The following is a 19238-nucleotide window of genomic DNA, read 5'->3' as shown; positions in this document are numbered from 1 at the left end:
ATTGATTGATTGTTTTATTTTTTTGAGTGAAAATGTGTGTTATGTTCTCCACTTGGCACTGAGTGGAATGTTGGTATTCTGGTTTAAAACCCAGAACGACAGGCAAGTGTTTAGAGAGATAGTGCTTTGGTGTCGAGGGATTTGTGACATGGGCAAGCAGATGTGCCAGATCCAATCAAATGCTCCTACTAATGGCTACCATGGTGACCAGCTCAGCCAATAAGAGGGTGTGTTTCGATAACATTTGCTGACCAGTTCAGACCAAACTAATTTGATAGGAAATTGAGAATAAATGTTAATGAATGCTTTAGTACGCAGAAATGTTGTGTGTGTGGAGCCGATGCATGCATGTTTGCGTGCATGTAGGTGTTGCGTGGGATTAAATGCTAGGAGCACATGACCGAGAGCTGAAAAAAAACAGTGTATACAATATAGGAAAATATCCTATATATATATGTATTTTTCTCCGTGTCACAAACCCCGTCAGGTGAGCAAAAAGCTAATTAGTACCTGCTAACAAGATGTCTGTGTAATATAAAAAGTGTGTGTGCATGCATGTTGCAATTACACAGGAAAGCAAGCTATTCCCAAAAGGCGAACCTCGTCACCACATTCACATCTTTTCCCCTATTCCTTCCTCACATCCTCCTTTCCTCCACTCCAAAGCCCTGAGTACAACTTCCCTCCATCTGTCCCTCCGTCTCTCTCTGTGTTTTCCTCATCTTTCTCTCCATTTCACTCTCTGGTATTTCTCGGTATATATTCCCTATCTTTCTATCTTTTTATCACTCTATCTCTCGCTCCTGCAGATTCTGAGCACATATCAGCAAAAGTGCCAGAGCGCTGAAAACCCTTGAGTAAAACTGTTATGGCCCTCAAATTGCTGCCCTTAGTGCTATGAGAAATCAGATTTTTCTGTGTCCTCAAATGATAAATGGGGGTTGGGTTTATCAGCATTAAAGTGGGGTAAGCTGTGTCGATCCCAAACTGCACAATATTTGTCATGGGATGACATTTTTAGAAAAGGCCCATCATATACAGCTTCCTGAGATTGAGAGGTGGCAGGTGATTTGGTAACACTTTACAATAAGTTGTCATTTGTTAACATTAGTTTATTCATTAACTAACATGAACTAACAATGAGCAATGTGTTTTTAAAGCATTTATTGTCCTTTGTTAATAAAAATGTTCATGTTAGTTCACATGTTAGTTCACATGTTAGTGCATTAAGTAATGTTAACAGATACAACTTTTGATCTTAATTATGATAAATATATGCTGTAAAATTAGTGTTAATTCTTAGTTCATGTTAACTAAATTAATGTAAAGTGTTACCGGTGTTTTTATGCTTAAAATGTTTTAAAAATTAAATGAAAGTAAATTTAAATTTATAATATATTGTATGTTTTATATTTTACTATTTGTTTTACATGTATTGTGTGTATATATATATATATATATATATATATATATATATATATATATATATATATATATATATATATATATATATATATATATATATATGCATGTATCTGTCTCTCAGTAATTATTTTAAATAAATGTTATAATTCATTCTAATAAATGTAACCTTACCGCACTACTTTATCTGATCTAATTAAGTGTGCAAAATGCTAGATCTATAGCTGACAGAAATAACTGTTGTGCATGTATGTGTATATATATATGAATATGTATGTGTGTACATATATTCCCCTTTAGTGGATGGTGCCATTCATCGTGGGGCTGGTCCTCTGTTGAAGAAGGAATGTGCCACTCTGAACGGCTGCGAAACGGGGGAGGTCAAGATCACCGGGGCCTACGGCCTGCCTGCAAAATGTGAGTTGCTAATGAAACAAACTGAACATCACACTAATGCCATATAAACATCGTTCTGAAATGGTTTGAGCTCTCTGGAATAGGATGATGAATTCAGAATCATTTGTTAGAATTAAACATTTCTTCCAGTATGCTAAATGGATAAGGGAAAGAGCAAACCGGGCTCATGTTTACGCTTGATTGCATCAAAGTCAGCACAGTACTTTTGTAGAAACTAAATTATACTTGATTTTGACTTTTGCGAGGCTTTATATTTCCCATCTTAGGATAGGAAGCAGGTGTTGTGCAACCTCTCTAGCGAAATGTCAAACGGTTGCGTACATGTTGCACGCTGCCGAATGAATAAATGAATAAACCATCAACGCAAACCTTTTTGCCTATCACTCTCCCTCCCTCCCTCCCCCCGATCCATCTCCCTCCCTCTCTTTCACTCTTCCAGAGAGTGTTCAGTAATTATGTAGTCAGACAGTGTTTACAGAAGCAAGCGCACTTTAATTTATTCGCACACTTAGCAGTAATTTCCTTGTCTAATTTATGATCCCCCCCCACCGTACCTTGCTGTTCAGAGACAGAGATGCACACGCTGCTGATTCTCAAGCCACCCCCAACACACACACACAAACACACACAGATACACACCAATGATTTGCCTTACACTCCAGGCTATGCTCTGTTAGATTTTACGTAGTCTTTAGTTGATTTTTCTCTCCAACTTTGTGTTTGTTCTTCTCATCTCTCTCCTTCTGTACTGTACTGAACTGCGGGGAGTAGAACAGTAAATATCAGCAGTAATTGTAGGACTGAAATTAGTGTCTGTGTCTGACTGCGTGCACCGCACACTGATCGGATTATAAGTTATGTACGAACAGGTGTTTGGACTATTTGTGATTTGTGAGCTATTAAAATGTAACATTTCTAAATGAAAATGTTCAGGTTTCTGTCTGTGGGTAGAGAGCATCATGGCGGTGCAGGTTCAAATTTGTCTATGCAAAACTGGCTGCCACAAATGCTTGGATTTTCAGCCAATCCCCAAGTGTCAGGTCACTCCTTCAGTGTAAATCTACAGTATTTTTATTATATCATCTACTAGATTCTGATTGTTTGAAAAAGTGATAGCAAAGCTCTCCTCAACATGCTGGAAGATTTAAGATGTCAATCATGTCCTTAGCAAAACGAGTAAAGTGCAAACGTTTAATGCTTAGAATTAATTTATTTTTAACCCTTAAACCTGAAGTATGTATATTTTTCAGGTTTAAAATATTTTGTCTATCCTGTCTTAATATGGAAAGACAGGATAAGCTATAAATAAGCTATTCATAGGTTATTTCTTTTGTCTCTGTAGCCCAGTTGTTTTGAACTACCCGTCTAGTCGTACACAAAAAATACTGACTCTACCAATGGCGCGAGTTGGGGCGGGGCTGTCAGTTTGTTCAATCAAGGACTGATGTGGGCGTCTTTGAAAACCTTTTTTGAAAACAATATTTGTTTTTGCAGTTCCATTCGGTGGTGAAGAAATTACATACTTCAGCTTGAACCTCAATTGCGTGATAGTAATAGAAAGCATCTATAATTACAGGCTAAAGCCCCTAAATAAAATCTGAGATTTGTGTGTTTGTATAGAGCATTGTCATGTTTTGACTGGCTGAGCTGTAGTTTGCACATGTGCTCGCACATCTGTTGCTTTTTGGATGAGAATAGGGGAGTGTATGTTTGTGTCTTATAGTAAAACAGAGGTATGGTAATAATACATACTCTGCCTGGGTTGAGGGGGGTGAACTAGAAACCCAGTGGATCTCATTGGTGAATGAAAGGCAGAATCTGCAGATCCTGTCAGTCCCTAAGTCCACCTGTGTACCAATACAGCCTTGACTAGGGACCCAACCATACAAAACAACCATTGCTAGGGGGGAGAAAGAGAAGAGAGTAGCATATTTATCAATACACACACATACACACACTCTTTCTGAGCCTTCATTTCCCTCTGTGGCCAATTAACACTAATTAAAATCCACACAGGCCAATCGAACACCCACCCTTCTCTCCTGTTATTTAACTAATCCCTTTCTCTCTCGCCTCGTCCGTCTTTTGCTCATAGACTGGATGAATAACAAGGTTCAATTATTTAATTATGTTTATTAAACAATCCAATGAAATACAGTGTAGGTTTACAATGACCTAAAATTAAGGCTGTTATCTCAAATCAATTTTGAGCAGCAACTTTCTTTAAAATCACAGCTTTTTCTTGTCTAAACCAGTCGCATGAAAGCCAAGGTGAAAGGAGAGGGATCTATTGTGCGGGCCGTCGTGCTTGATCGGCTGGTGACTACGGGTATATTGTAACTTAGCTGTCAAGCTGATTTGAATTTGAGAAAAAGGGGTGAAACACAAAAAGTGAGTCGAACACCTTCGGCTCATTCAGATGATAAGTAGATCTCTTGCACCGTCTTAGCCAGCTGTCTTTTTTTTAAGTAAACGCACCTGCTCCCCTGCTGCAGAATGGGGATATAGCTGTGCACACTGACTTTTTCTCCAGGGAGGTTGGTGGGATAGACCTGGGCCTCCCTTTGTGCATGAGACAGGAGACAGGTTTGGTCTGGATGAGTGAACAGTTAGACTTGGTAGCAGAAAGACAGGAAATCTTTCACTGAAAGGGAGGGAGAAGAGGAAAGAGAAAGGCGAGCAGGCAGGAGGAAGGCGGGAAAGAGGGGGAACAAACAGAGGAGTGATTTAGTGCCTGATAATAGCAAGTTTGGAGTAGATTCGTCGATACGTTATGGGTCTTGTCAGGTTTTGGTTTGGAAGCTGCGTGGGGAGAGAGAGAACGGTATGTTTTCTGATGAGCAGATCAGAAAGTTATGGTGAAATAAAATGCTTTAGAAGACAAGCTGTACGACCACACTGTGACCCAGCATATATTAAAGCAAAAAGCCACAAAAAGTATTGAAATACGGTACATAAATAATCATCCATCCATCCATCCATCCATCCATCCATCCATCCATCCATCCATCCATCCATCCATCCATCCATCCATCCATCCATCCATCCATCCATCCATCCATCCATCCATCCATCCATCCATCCATCCATCCATCCATCCATCCATCCATCCACAAGGTCCCGAATCTACATTATGCTCTATCGTAAACATCTGAAATCTGTAGAAAATGATAATTTCTTCGCCGCTCACTCTGTTGTAAGTGCGCTTGTGTGTGTTTGTTTTAGAGAGCAAACAGGAGCGACAGAGGGAGTTGAGCAGTGTGATATCTAAACCTCCCGGCAGTTTTCTGTAGTTTGCTTTAACCTCCAGCTGCACCTGTGTCTGCGGTGATTATGTCATCCTCTCTCTCTTCCTTCTACACCCGCTTTAGCAGTTCATGCCGTGCCACAAACATGACAACACTTTGTGACACTGTACTTCCAGTCAAACATATGCCCACTGTTCTCAGTTTTTTTTTCCCTGTCCATTGTTTCCCTTTGCACTTCATATGCGAGCGTCTAGGTGTGTGTGTGTTTGTGTGTGAGTAATGTCTCTGCCTGACTTGATGTATGATGGTGCTGCTGGACTAAACAAACAGAGGTGGATCGATGCTGTAAACACTGCAGAGTGCAGCGGTAAATAAACGCAGCCGGACAGCACACAGCGCAGAGAGGTGTCGGGGGGCGGATGGATGAGGGAAAGAGGAGTGGGAGTGGAACTGACGGAGGGATGCTGGACGTCCAAAAGACAAGCGGGGCAAAGGGGAAGGATTGAGGACATGCCACAGACGTGACACACAAGGACATAAGACATTGAGAGGACAGATGGATGAATGTTTTAGACAGAAGGTAGATGGAAAAGGAGGACAAGGGAAACGGACCTGCCGTCTGGTTGAGCTGAGTGTCAATGGGAGGAGGAAACAGGAAATTGAGATGAGAGGGTGCAGGATGGAAACAAGTGGGTCTTTAGTAATCGAGAAACAGACAGATGGCAGAAATGGGAACCTCAAACAGAAAGTGTAGTTGGTATAAGTGAATACGTCTAATCAAAAGTCTAGAAATAAGTAATGACACATCAGGGGTTCATCACCTTTTTTCTTACAAAAAAGACCTTACAAAAGCATGTAAAGAATCGCACTTGCTGTATTGACAATTGCCATAGAGGCCGTTTTTATATTATTATATGAATAACAATCATTATTCTTTTGTAGACTTAAGAAAACTGCATTTCAATTAAACATTTGAACATGCACATCCTACATTTTTCTTTTTAAAACAAATTTTACTTTAGAACAAATAAAAGTAATCAAACATCATTTATTTTGATGCTTTCAGCTGTTTCCTGTTACGCTTATGGACATCATGTAGCTGGAAACCATAGAAAATGCCAACAATTACTATAGTTATTACAGTAATCAATGCTAGTAAAAGGATTGCTAAATCCTGCGGATTCCATTTGTATTTACCGTCTTATTTATTTATCTTACTATATTAGTTATTTATAACAATTGCAGTCACTTGGGTATTTTGGCAGAAACTGTGGTTTCCATGGTAAATGTGGGGTGTAGAAAGGACTAAACACTCTCAATGCTCATCAACTCAGCTGTTGACAGCGCCTATCGGCACAGCAGTTACTGCAAAGAGATTTTTCGATGTTGTATCATCATGTCCTGAGAAGAAACAAGCCAAAAGACCCTTCCAAAAGCCATCAGTTATTTCTATAAGTCACCAAGGCCAATATCGCTGATACTGATATACCGATACCACTAATTAATGGAAATTTTAAAATGCATAATGTATAGCCCTTTAATATATTTTACATTTGTTTTAACTTTTAACAGGACTAAGAGAAATGATTCATTTTTATTTACTATAATACCAGAATATGCTCAAATTGCCACTGTAACCCTTTTTTAAATCACTTAAAAAGGTAGATCCATATATTTAGGTAAATTATTAGTTTTAATATAACATCAGTATCAAGAGTATCAGTACATCAAACTGCACAGATGTGTGGACTAAACAGAATAACTAAAATTACAAGAGCAAATGCACTTTAAGATAATAATTGCATATTTCAAATATATGCTACTGTTCACAAATTTGGGATCAGTACGATGTTTTAAAGAAGTATTTTATGCTCGCCAAGGCAGCATTTATTTGATCGAAAATGCAATTAAAAACATTAATGTTGTGAAGTATTATTACAATTTAAAGGTAGGGAAGGCAATTTTCAGAGAGGCTAACTATAGCGAGCTAGCTTTGAAAGCATAAGATCCCCTATAAGATCCCCATAAGATTTGAAAACAAATCACCTACCGTGCCTTTTAAATAACTGTTTCCTATTTGAATATATTTTAAAATGTAATGTATTCCTGTAATGGCTTTATAAATGTATTCATGGTCCCTTCTGATCAATTTAATTTGTCATTTGCTGAACAAAAGTATACATTTTTGGAGAGAAAAAACCCTACTGATCCCAAACTTTTGAATGACAGTGTATCATAAACATTTTTGTGTTTTAGGGACATAGATAGATAAACGGGTGGGATTCAGACAGAAAGTTGAAGTTATTAAACACATTCACATATTTTCTGATATTTTTGTACGACTTCTCTCTGTTTTTGGCTGTATCTCTCTGTTTCACAGATGTTATTCACACCGTGGGGCCGATAGTGCACGATTCAGTGGGGGAGAGAGAGGAACAAGCACTGAGAAACTGTTATTATAACTGTCTGCACACAGCAACTAAGAACCACCTGCGGACTGTGGTGAGGGTCACACACACACACACACACTCATAACAGATTCAGACTTCATGTCTTGGCAGTGATATAACTACTTGTATGCAATATTAACGGGCTACCGCAGTCTCGATCCTAACACGCGGCATGCACATAAACTCAGGTACATACTGTTAACATGTTAAACTCTCACCCTGTATCACTCATACCTCACGGCTGCGTCACGGTACAAGAATCAAAATGCCAGCAGTCCCGTCATAACACAGCAGATAACTCGCACTCCACCGTGCCCTAACATTTTTTATATGAATCTACTAAAACAGTTGAGAGCCGTTTCAGCTTTATTTCTTTCGGGGAATGATTTATTGAAGACAGGTTACTGCATATATAAAAGATTTTAACACAGTGCACCAGCAAGGATAAAAATACTCACAGGCACAGCTAAGATCTATTGTTAAGGTTCTCAAAAAGGAGCAAGCGGTTTTTGCAGTATCATAATTATGAGGACTTCCTGTTTATCTTTATGTAACTGGTTTTTGCTTTAAAAAAAGACCTTTAAGTGTACTATTCAGAGTACTTTATCTAAAAAATAAAAGTTCTCTCATCATTAACTCGCCCTCATGTCATTCCCAGTGTTATTAATACTTGTATTATTTTTATATGGAAATTAAAGTATTTATTTATATTTTTTTATCTAACTTTTATTTTACATTTTAATTTTAGTTTGTTTTAGTAATTTTATGTGCTGTAGTCATTTGTATTAGTTTTTGTATAAATATTTTTTATATATCTCTGTAATTTATTTTCGTTTTAGTAATTTTAGTACTTCCACTTAATTATTTCAGTTAGTTGCCAACATTTCAGATTTTTTACATCCATATTTATATTTTATTTTAGCTTTATTTCAATTACCGAAAAACGTTATTGACGCAGTGACAACAATAGTAATTTTAACCCATCATTTTTTTCATGGGACATAAAAAATTTTGTTGTGCTAAAAAAAAGATTAAATAAAAATGTAACCGAGACAGATGATAATTAAGCTAAAAAAAATTACCTTTGAAGTGTCATTAAAAGTAATCCATTATATCACGACATGTCTTCTGATAGCTTTGAAACAGAATGAAACGAATACAAAGGTCTTATTTTATTATATTTTGCCCAACATCCCCCAAATCCATTCACTTATATTGCATGGAAAAGTGGTAGGACGTTCAGCAGTGTACAGTAGCTCCTTTTGAAATAGAAATAAAGTAATCCAAAGTTTTGAAGAACATGAGGGTGAGTAAATGACAGAATTTTCATTCCCTTAATTGATTTCAAAGTACTATATCAATACGTGCTGGGGTTTGCAAGACATTCCTTAGCAGAATATGCTTTTAAAAGCAGCAACAGTTCACTGTGACTCGGTCCATTTGGTTTAAATTAAAGCTTTTGTTTCTAAGGTCCTTAATTCTGGGGCACAAGTGGCTCGTTTGTCATTAGTAAAGGATTGTATCTTTAATGGGTTGTAATTAATCAGTTTACTTTCAACCTCCCTTGTAAAAGCTGTTTTTGTTGTGGTTTTGTACTAATAGGTCCAAGAGTAAGTGCTTTGTAAACCTTAATTTCTTAATACAACACATTTATTTAGAGAAGCGTTTAGTAGTTTGTAGATAAGAAAACTAATTTTTCACATTTTTAATTATATAAGATTCAAGTCGTGATTTATTTTTATGTCTCTTTGATGTTGATGTCTAGGCTTTCCCCTGCATCTCTACTGGAGTATACGGTAGGCTCAAATTACAGCGGTTTCTCTTAATCAATGTTTACTTTTCATCTTTAATTGTTTTGTCTCACATCAATTATTTATATTTATATGTCCTTTATATTCATAGTCTATAAATGACTGTGTGTAATTGATTACAGGTTGGTTGATTTAGAGTCTTCAATAGCCTCATTTATTATTAAAACCTATAATCGTTCATTAACCGCATTTATGAGCTAACATCAATGAATAACATCAACTTCATTCCCTGTGTTTATGGTGCTCTATCTAACCGAATAAATGGTACGTTTATGAACCTCGGCTATGTTGTGACCTCTGTGCTTATGCATGTGTTTTTATTTGTGGTTGTTTGTTTAGTAGGAAACTCATTTTAGGAATTCCGGGAGTGGATATCACTTGCAGTAGTGTGAGGGATTTCCAGATTAAGGCTGGGATTAGACGGTCAGATTAGGAGAGATTAGGTGCGAGAGCATGTCACTGTGATTATAATCCCCCTTCTTAGCTATACGTGTTAAGATTAAACTCAAAAATGAACCCAGCAAGCAGCTTCAGTTTGAAAACAACCACCATCAGTAAATCGTTTTCAAGTCTTCATGCAGAAAATATGGTGCCGTGCATCATTCAAAGTAATGTGTGTATCCGTGATAATATAAGGTTGTGTTGCTCTGTTGGATTTACTGGGTTTGGGCTGTCAGTTTAATGCATCAATTGAGCGTGATTCATTATAATGAAAATAACACAATAAAATTAACTTCTATGTGACGCTGAAAAATGGCAAGATGCGATTGCCAAAGACGTCTGTATGTGTACGCCCAACGTTTAAAAGCAAAAAAAAAAAAAAAAAATCACCCTTATGTAGTTTATTCAGTGCTTTCCTCTGCCACATTTATGTAATGTCTTTGAATGATCTTATTTGGATACAGTTGTGATATTGTCATCAGTCAATCAGCATATTGCAATTTAAAGCCCTTTTTTATGTCGTGATTTAACATTTGAATTGATTGAAAGACCTAGTGTAAATCTGATGTGTATTGTGTTGGATGATGTGTGTGGTGCAGGATACCCGCCTGAACAAGCAGTCGAAGTTGCCCTGAGAACAGTGAGAGAATACCTAGAGCAAAACCACGAGAAGGTGTGTGTGTGTGTCTCTCTCTCTCTCATTTCCCTGTTGGTGTTCTTTTCTTGCCATTGTTGTTATTGTTCGATGAGGAGCACGCCGTGGCAAACAGATGGTGGCTGCTAGGGACTTACTTTTCTGAGTCAGCATGCGCTCGCACACACACACAACACACACACACACACACACACACACACACACAACCTCAGTTTTAATTGGTTCCTAACGGAGCTTTGCAGAACAGTACAAAATACAAAAAAATCACAAATGAATTGACACAATCTCTGGCCCCTGTGAGTAAATGTGAGTCCAGAGTAAATTTAACAGGAAATGAGCCATCAGGATGTCTTTGACAAAACTTCTGCACATCCCAAACTGCGGTGCCCCTCTCTCTCTCTCTCTCTCTCTCTCTCTCTCTCTCTCTCTCTCTCTCTCTCTCTCTCTCTCTCTCTCTCTCTCTCTCTCTCTCTCTCTCTCTCTTCTCCTCTCTCTCTCTCTCTCTATCTCTATCTCTCCTCTCTCTCCATCTCTCTCTCTCTCTCTCTCTCTCTCGCTTTATCCTGGTCACATCTGTCTTTTCCCCCCTCTCTCATCTCTCACTGATGTGTCTCTCCTGTCCTGAGCTTTCATCTCACTCTGCACCGCGTGTTTACTCGCTCTCGCCTTCTTTTACGCTACAGATATACAAAATGACAGACACACTCTAATTACAGCACACTAATTAACCAGCGCTTTGGTGCTTGCTAACCCCTCCACTTTCCATACGCATCGAGAGAATAGTAGAGAATAAAAGATAATTTTTTTTTTTTTATATTATAATATTTATATTTTCAGTATTTTTAAAATGGCATTATGTGGATCAAATCTTTTTCTTTGAGGAGGTACCAGTCAAAATCTGTGAATAAATGAACATTATTTATCAGTTATATGGAATATTAAAAGTTAAATTCATACCACAGAAAATAATTTTGATGCAGAAAGCCATGGTTTTTAACAGTGAATGTTAGGGGTAACTGAAAAAATAAGAAGGTGGTGCCTCCACGTCGCTGTGATTGGCTGATTACTCTGTCAGTATGATAACACCCAACTATTATGATCGCAGCCGGTCTGAAAATCGACCTGAATGCATCAGGCCGGTGGAAATGGGCGGACTAATTAATTACAGCCTAAAAAGCTCGCCCACTTGGACAACCACTCATGTCTGAATCAACTTTAACTTGAAATGATGAAATGTGAGTGAGTCGTTTTTTTAGTAAACACTTAGCTTAGTCAAATTAAATGTGCTCCTCCATGTCTGTAACCTTCATGACACATGCAATGTTTACTGATGACTCATGGTTCCAAAAGATGGCTACGGTTAATAATAATAATAGCCAAAATTATAGTAGTAACAAATAAAAGCTACACAAAATAGAATTTTTGTTGCATCTGAAACATTTTTAAAACCTTAAAATTGATAAGACTTTAATATGATTTTGGTTTAACATGAATAGTATGTTAATATAAACAAAAATGATGGTAATATTTTCTTGTTGATAGTGTATGGTAAATGGTTTTTCATGTGCTTTTAACCCAGAAACCATGTCAACATCGAATGGGAAAACTTAACCTCCTCTTTTCTATAGTTCACTACATGTGCATGTTCATAATGTTAAAGCTTCATTTTGAATCTTAATCAGACAGACAAAGCGACCCAGCATGAGTGAGCCAGAGAGAGAGAGAGTGACATTTGGCAAAATGGAATGGAAAAAAGACAATGCTAGACACCAAAGAGAGAAAAATGAGAGTGAGAGAGATTTCAGTGGCAGAGTAGGAGTGCTAGCTGGATGCAATGATGTGTTACAGGAACATGATTAGAAGCAGGAACAGCCCACCTGCCCTCACCACTGTTGTCATGGAAATGGAGGTTCTGGGATGCTGGCACGGATCTCAATGTATTCTTTTTATGTTGTTGCTTGCCATGAAGCATTTGGGACTGGTGCTGGTGTTCTGTCAAGGACAGTTAGGTCATTGGCACGGCGCCTCTCCGGCTAGAAAGACTCAGACATTAAAAGTATGCTAACCGAAGTGCTCTTTTTCAGCAGACCCTCTCTTCACACTAGACTGAGAGGCTACAAGTCCAAATCTGTGAACAGGATAAATTAACATTATTTATCAGTTATATGGAATATTCAATACCAAAGTTAAATTCATACCGCAGAAAAAAAGAATTGACGCATATTTCAGGTTATAACAACAAGCGAAATAAACTCTTTCACAGAAATGCACTTGCAGGGGAAGATGTGCAGGTTTCTTTGATTTTCTCTGGGAATCCGCCACTTTTATTCCATTCTTAAACTCTATACTCAGGAATTCCTTCTATAGCTTTAGAGTGTGTGGTAAGGATAAAAGAGTAGTTTCATTTGGGTGAAGATTGTGATGTATTAATACGGCTATGCTTTTCTGAGTTGTGTCTGTGTAGTACTGTATGCTTCTGCTGTGCAGTAGCAAAACCAGCTCAAAAGTTATATTCTCTATGGTCATTTATTTTTTATTTCTTTTCTCTTTTTCTGTTGTTTTCATCTGTTGTCAGCTGGACCGGGTCATCTTCTGTGTGTTTCTGAAGTCTGACAAAGAGCTCTACGAAACAATGTTGTCTGCATACTTCCCACGAGGTCTGTCTCACACACACACACACACACACACACACACACACACACACACACACACACACACACACACACACACACACAAAATGTTGGGTTTCCATGTTTTATGGGGACATAATAATTGTATACTGTACAAACTGTATATTCTATCCCATAACCATAAACATACCATCACAGAAAACTTTCTGTGTCTCCACATATTACTGGTATTACAATCTTTGTGGGGACATTTTGTTCCCACTATGTAGGGTTTTCCAGGACAACACACACACACACAAACATTATTCTTTACGGTGCCATTTTCACTTTGTTTTAACATTGATTTGAGTTCGGTGACATTTACAATTATTACATTTCATAATGACCCTTGATAATGTTAATTCCTTCTAAACAAAGTTTTCCCAGTTTACATATACATTTCAAAAATCAAAAGAATCAAAATTATTTTTCACCATCAAATCCATCAATCCCTCCCTCAGTGAGAAGACAGGTAATTGTTATTCCTGACAGTGACGCCAATGTATTTGTGTTTGTTTTTTCCTGTGTTCTGGGACACAGAGTACAAACTAGTGCAGTTTAAAGTTATTCTTATGTGATAGCTCTACGTGTGTAGCCTGCACTGATAACAAACTAACACTGACTACATTAGCATTTTTAAAGGATGCAGTGTTTACATTGTTAAAAGAAATTAATTAAAAATCAGCACACTGACTAATTGAGTATTTCATATTACTCAGTTTTAACATCCCCAAACATATTGACTTATTTGCACCTTTTTTATGTGTAACATGTTGCATGACGAACCTTGCTCTAATAATCACAGTTATGATATGGTGTTATTGAGATCTCACACAGTGGCTGAACCCTCCGAGCATTAGTGTTCTTGTAGATGTCTGATGCTGTGTGTATGTGTGCTCTATTAGACCCTGTTTTTCACCTCCAGGTTCACCGCCAAAGAGCAAATTATGAGAGGATGTCATAGTTGCTGTGGAAACGCCACAACACCGGCTTCTCCGCCACATCACTGTCTCGCTTTTACCTGATGCAGCCCCTACTAGCAACAACAACAGCTGCCTGACACCACCTGATTTATTCATATCACCAAACCTGTGCTACTTGGATTTCTGTGATTGGTATCTGCTTTAAGTTGGGAGTCATACTGCTATTGGATTTGTGTTCATATTGATGATAACAATGTATGCTTATGGTAGTTCACACAACATTTCAAATTCTGTCGTTTGCTCACTCATGTATCCATTTCTTCCTTGTTTTGTTGTTGTTGTTGTTTGGGGTCAAACAAGTCAATGGGGTCCAATTCTGTTTGAACCCCAGTGTTCTTCAAAATATCGTAATTTGTGTTCAGTTGAAGAAAAAAATGTATGCGTGTTTGGAACGACATGAGGATGAGTAAATGATTATTGAATTGTAATTTTTAGGTGAAACACAAAAAAACAGCTTTATATAATATTCTATTTTTTTTTTCTCCAGTTAATTTCAGAATACCTGTGCATGTCTCAAATATGCCATATTCTCATTATTAATCCTTCCAGGAACAATTCCCTGTAATTATATGATTTGCACTGCATTAACGTTTAAATTATAGAAGATATCCTACATGAATATTGTTCATAGAGTTACGGTAAATAAAAATTGAATTAAGGCAATCAAAGAAACCAAAAGAGTATGTCAATGGTTGTAACACTTAACCTATAATGAAAGTGCACTATTTGTACTTCTTCAATGTACTTTCTGTCTTCCTCTATGATAAAAGACCCTCATTAAAGTCAACTCCACTCTCTGAACTAATGGCTGGGGCCGCTCTTAATGCAACTTTCATTAATTACACCGCAAGCCTTCAAGTTAATAGTATAATGTCAGCAAATGGATTTAGAACAAATGAAATATTTTGAAATATTAATGCAGATTGATTTTGTCAAATTCCTCGTTAAAGGAGAACTCCTAATTGTTATGCAACATTTTTTTCCCCACTCGTATCGTACGATTCGAGCATCTTTCATAGCCCGTTCCAAAAAAAGATGAGTATCCTTTCATCTCAACATGCTGCTGTATCTGTGAAAGAAAGGAGAGAGTGAGGGAGGCAGATGAAAAGAGAGAGAGAGAGAGAGAGAGAGAGAGTTTAATAAACTCATCTGAAGCAATTTTCATTTTTTTAATAAGCGACAGGCAGCTCAGATACTGTCATCAGGCAAGCTTCTCCAAATAATGAGAGCGGAGGAGAAAAAAGGGAGCGCGAGAGAGAGAGAGAGGGAGGAAGAGCTCAGCAGAGTAATTATCCTAAATCCAGACTTCATCACCGTCCCATCAGCACTTCTCTCTTCCTTTCCTCCCTCTTGCAATCCAGCTCTGTCCCTCTCTCTAGCCCTCTTAGTAAAGTGTTATTTAATTTGCTGTACTGGCACAGTGAAAGCAGCCAGTGTGGGGCCGCTGCTGAAATAGTAACCCTTCAGTGACGATTACACTGGAGTGCATCTTATACGCCAGCAGCAGAACCACAGCGAGATGAGAGCTCCTCTTCTCTTTTTTGCTGCTCTCTCCCCTTATCTCTCTCTCCCATGCCCTTGTGTGCTCGTTTTCAATGATCCTATCGTGTGTGTCTCTCTCTCTCGTTCCCTCCAGCTGCGTTCTGTGTGTATCGTCAGGCTCATAACCCCAGATTCTGCCAGTCAAACGGAGCTCGCTATCACTGGCGGCCCTGCCATTTCATCCTGGTGTTCTGTCGCAGTTTGTAATCACTTCAATCTGGTTTAATCTCGTGGGTGAAACCAGGAGTGTCATAGGGTTTTTAGAGCCAAGTGGAATTTGATTGTGACTTCCCAAATCTTTTTTGTGTGTGTGTGTGTGGTTTGATTTTTAAGCTGCATTATTATTGATTTGTCTTAGAATTTTTTCGCATATGTAAATTTGGTCAGTAGGCCTAATATAAATTGCATTTGCGTTATTTTTTCCCCCACCCTCATGTCACTCAAAACTCTCAGGTCTTTTACTTTCCCCATTGAACACAAAAGGTGATCATCGAAATGTTAACGCTAATGATTTTCAGACAACGGAAAAGTTGCACTTTTGTTTGGTTTAAAATAGTGCTGCAAAAATGCATGTGTGAACAAGCATGTTCATCCTCGCTCGCTTTGTCGTCAGCCACTGGCCTGACATTTACTTTTTTTAAACATGTTCTTAAAATAGAAATGTCCTTGTTTGGCTTCTATTTGGGGGTTCGAGGAAGTATGAAAGTTGTATACTTGGTTCAGCACCTTTGGTCCTGACGGCTCCCTGCTTATAATGAAGTTCTACTTAATAGAGCTGTTCGTCATGACGTCAACTTGTAGGTCAAACCGGAAGGCTAAATCACCATGAGTTCCCTCGGGAATTTCTTAAAGGTTTTTAAGAATCCCAGTAAAATAAGGTCTGTGGGTTAGCATAACTTAAAGAGACTTTCACATTTTGTTCTACAACATCATTTACACAGTTGCTAGATAAGGATTGAAAATGATTCGAAAAGGTTCATTTTCTTCTGGCATTTAGGACTACAAACTGTACAGTTCTATAACAAACTGTTTTGGGACACAGGCTCCAGCAAAATAATATAAGAAGTAAATTAAAATCATCTTTTTTTGCAGGCGTTTACATAAGAGGATTTAAATATTTTTATATGTGTGTTTTTTGTCTCTGTTTTATTTAATTGGCACTAAGATAAGATGCTAAGTTATTGTTTAATCATATGTTTAATGGCATTAAATGAGTTACCATCAACAATTTAGAGTTCACCATACTTTTAATGTAATATTTCAATTTATAATACATGCTTTATCATTATCACATCATTATTATTTTTTATTCATGTATCCTGCCCTACATCTTTTCTTGTCCAAAAAGCCATTTCACTCTTACATCACAATAAGGAAGAAAAGATTATCTCAGCTTCCATTTCATGCTGACTTTAAGGTGTAATGTAGGCTAAAAAAAACCCCCACCAAAAAGCAAAAAGTGGAGATGAAATGGTCTAGAACCACCCTTAACCATTTGTGCATTATTATATACTACATTTCTGACAGGCTCTTATTATTCTGTTGCATTTGTTCACACATAAATAGAAAGACTGGCTCCTTAGTGTAAAATAAAGTGTGATTGTGTCGCTAGGCCCCACAAGTCCCGAGGCATCCGTTAGTCAGTAAGATAACTAACTACCCATGTATGAACTCACATATAGGAATCGAAAGTGAGGCAGGACTGCGGGATGCCGAGAGCGGCCGAGCCGGTAAATGAGTGTCATTGTTGGAGTCGGATGGGGTTAGCAGGAGTTGGTTGCTGATGTTTATGGATGCTGGAGGAGATGCTGGCGTGGGGGGCTGCTTGTGAAATGAAAATGGATCTTTAGCAGAACCCAGGACACTCTGCTGCCCCTCAAGATCAATTCACTGATTTACTAGCTGAAAGCCTGTCAGAGCCAGAAACACCAGCGTTAAGGGGAGTAGATGATAAACTCGGGTCGAGGAGGGAAGGTAGGGGGAAGGAGACTTCAGGACTTTTTAAGTAGAGTTACTCATGAGGAAAATGTTCATCAAAGAATCTGTGAATGTTTTGTCATGATATAGTCTGACTTTTCAAATGTACCAGAATTTGCTCTTCTTCTCTGAGGAGCAGAGAGACGGTGGATTTAGGTAACAGCCTTTCTGTGCATCAATACGATTCCTTTAATTAAATACACTGTTTACTTTTGTTCTTCTCCAGTAAACACTGCAGCTGCATAACACATTGTGAGAGAATTATTTTTAGTGAAGCGTCGGTGAACTTAAGCTGCATCTCCTGCGCAGCATCTACCTTCAGCCTGTGTGTGTCTCTTTGTTGGTGTCTACTGAAATATTAAAGATGTTTACTTAACTGTATTGTGTGAGAGAGGTGATATCATCTCTTTCTGTCAGACAAATGTGTAGCGTAGCTATATCTAATTTAATATTACTAATATAATATTTAACAATTGCAAAAGTCCCAGAACACATGGAGGCAGTTAAAATAACATCATAGGTTTGTTTACCACATTACTTTGCAGCAACATGGTGCTGAACATTACTATCTCCATATCTTCTGCGTTTTAAAAGTCGAGTCGAGATGCAGCGCAGCTGAATAAAAAAACAGTGCGTCTAGATGTTGTTGTTTTTCGTTCACACCGAAAATAAGAGGCTAATAATACTTGATTTGCCTCCATACTAACGAACAATAAAGTTCTGCGTATTATGCGCGGGGGCTTATGTCGTTATCCGTATTATGCTTGAGCTCTTTGACGTCGTGAATACTGATTGGTCGTCAATTTTTTTAATCAGCAAAGCCTATCGGCTGGAGAAAATCCTGCTCAAGTGATTCCAACGATACTGTTCCTCTGTTGTTATCGTTATAGCTTTGAAGTGGACTTCCATATTCTCGTAGAATTAGAACTTCTTAAAAACACAAGCGCTCGGCTCGTGCGCGATGCAGAAAAAAATCAGCGATAAACTTACGTCAGCGCATTTTTATGTAACAGCAATTAAAAAGCCGCTCATTAAGCATTCTGTGTTAAGGTCCGTTGACTCCGTTCACACCCAGAACAATAACTGTAAAGATAACTTTATTATAAGCGCATGCTGGTATTTTGATGTCTGCCACTTTAAATGCTCGTGCTCTTTAAAACAGGATTGATTCTGGTTGTCTTTTATTGTTCATCAGCTGGAAAACAATATCTGAAAGTGATTCCAACGATATTGTTTCTCTGTGCCTTTATCTTTATAGTTGTGGTGTGAACTCTGCTATTCTTTTATAATTAGAGTGATTTTTAGAACTTTGTCTTTATCGTTACTGTTATAGTTATAGTCCTTGGTGACGTGAACCAGACCTTAATTTTGTACTAAACTATAGCTAACCAAAAAACGAAGTGAACATAGATAGCTGTTTTGATTTACGTCAATAAAAAGCATTGTGTCAGTTGCAATGTAGCCATAAATGCAGCATTTGTGATAATAATAAACAAAAAAATACTAGATGGAGGATGGAGTGCTTGGCGTTATAATGGAACAGTGGGTCATTTGTGGGCATTGCAATTGTGGGCAATGTATGATTGCCTATTCACTCCATTATAAAATTATCCATTTTATCTC

The 19238-nt window shown here is 37.9% G+C and overlaps 1 protein-coding gene across 1 annotated transcript in view; it reads left to right on the top strand.

The window, feature by feature from the left end:
• The window catches only part of macrod1 (mono-ADP ribosylhydrolase 1), a 61063-nt gene extending 46166 nt beyond the window's left edge, over positions 1-14897 (top strand). Inside the window, exons 5-10 of the mRNA XM_079630798.1 lie at positions 1723-1839; positions 7468-7589; positions 9303-9333; positions 10389-10462; positions 13020-13101; positions 14039-14897. Coding sequence (XP_079486924.1) covers positions 1723-1839; positions 7468-7589; positions 9303-9333; positions 10389-10462; positions 13020-13101; positions 14039-14064 — 452 coding nt within the window. The 3' untranslated portion in view covers positions 14065-14897. The remainder of the gene's footprint in view (positions 1-1722; positions 1840-7467; positions 7590-9302; positions 9334-10388; positions 10463-13019; positions 13102-14038) is intronic.
• The last annotated feature ends 4341 nt before the right edge of the window (positions 14898-19238 follow it).

Source organism: Phoxinus phoxinus (assembly GCF_949152265.1).
Source record: "Phoxinus phoxinus genome assembly, chromosome: 12".
Taxonomy (NCBI): Eukaryota; Metazoa; Chordata; class Actinopteri; order Cypriniformes; family Leuciscidae; genus Phoxinus; species Phoxinus phoxinus.
Note: the sequence above shows the minus strand (reverse complement) of the source record. Positions and strands in the feature narration are given on the sequence as shown.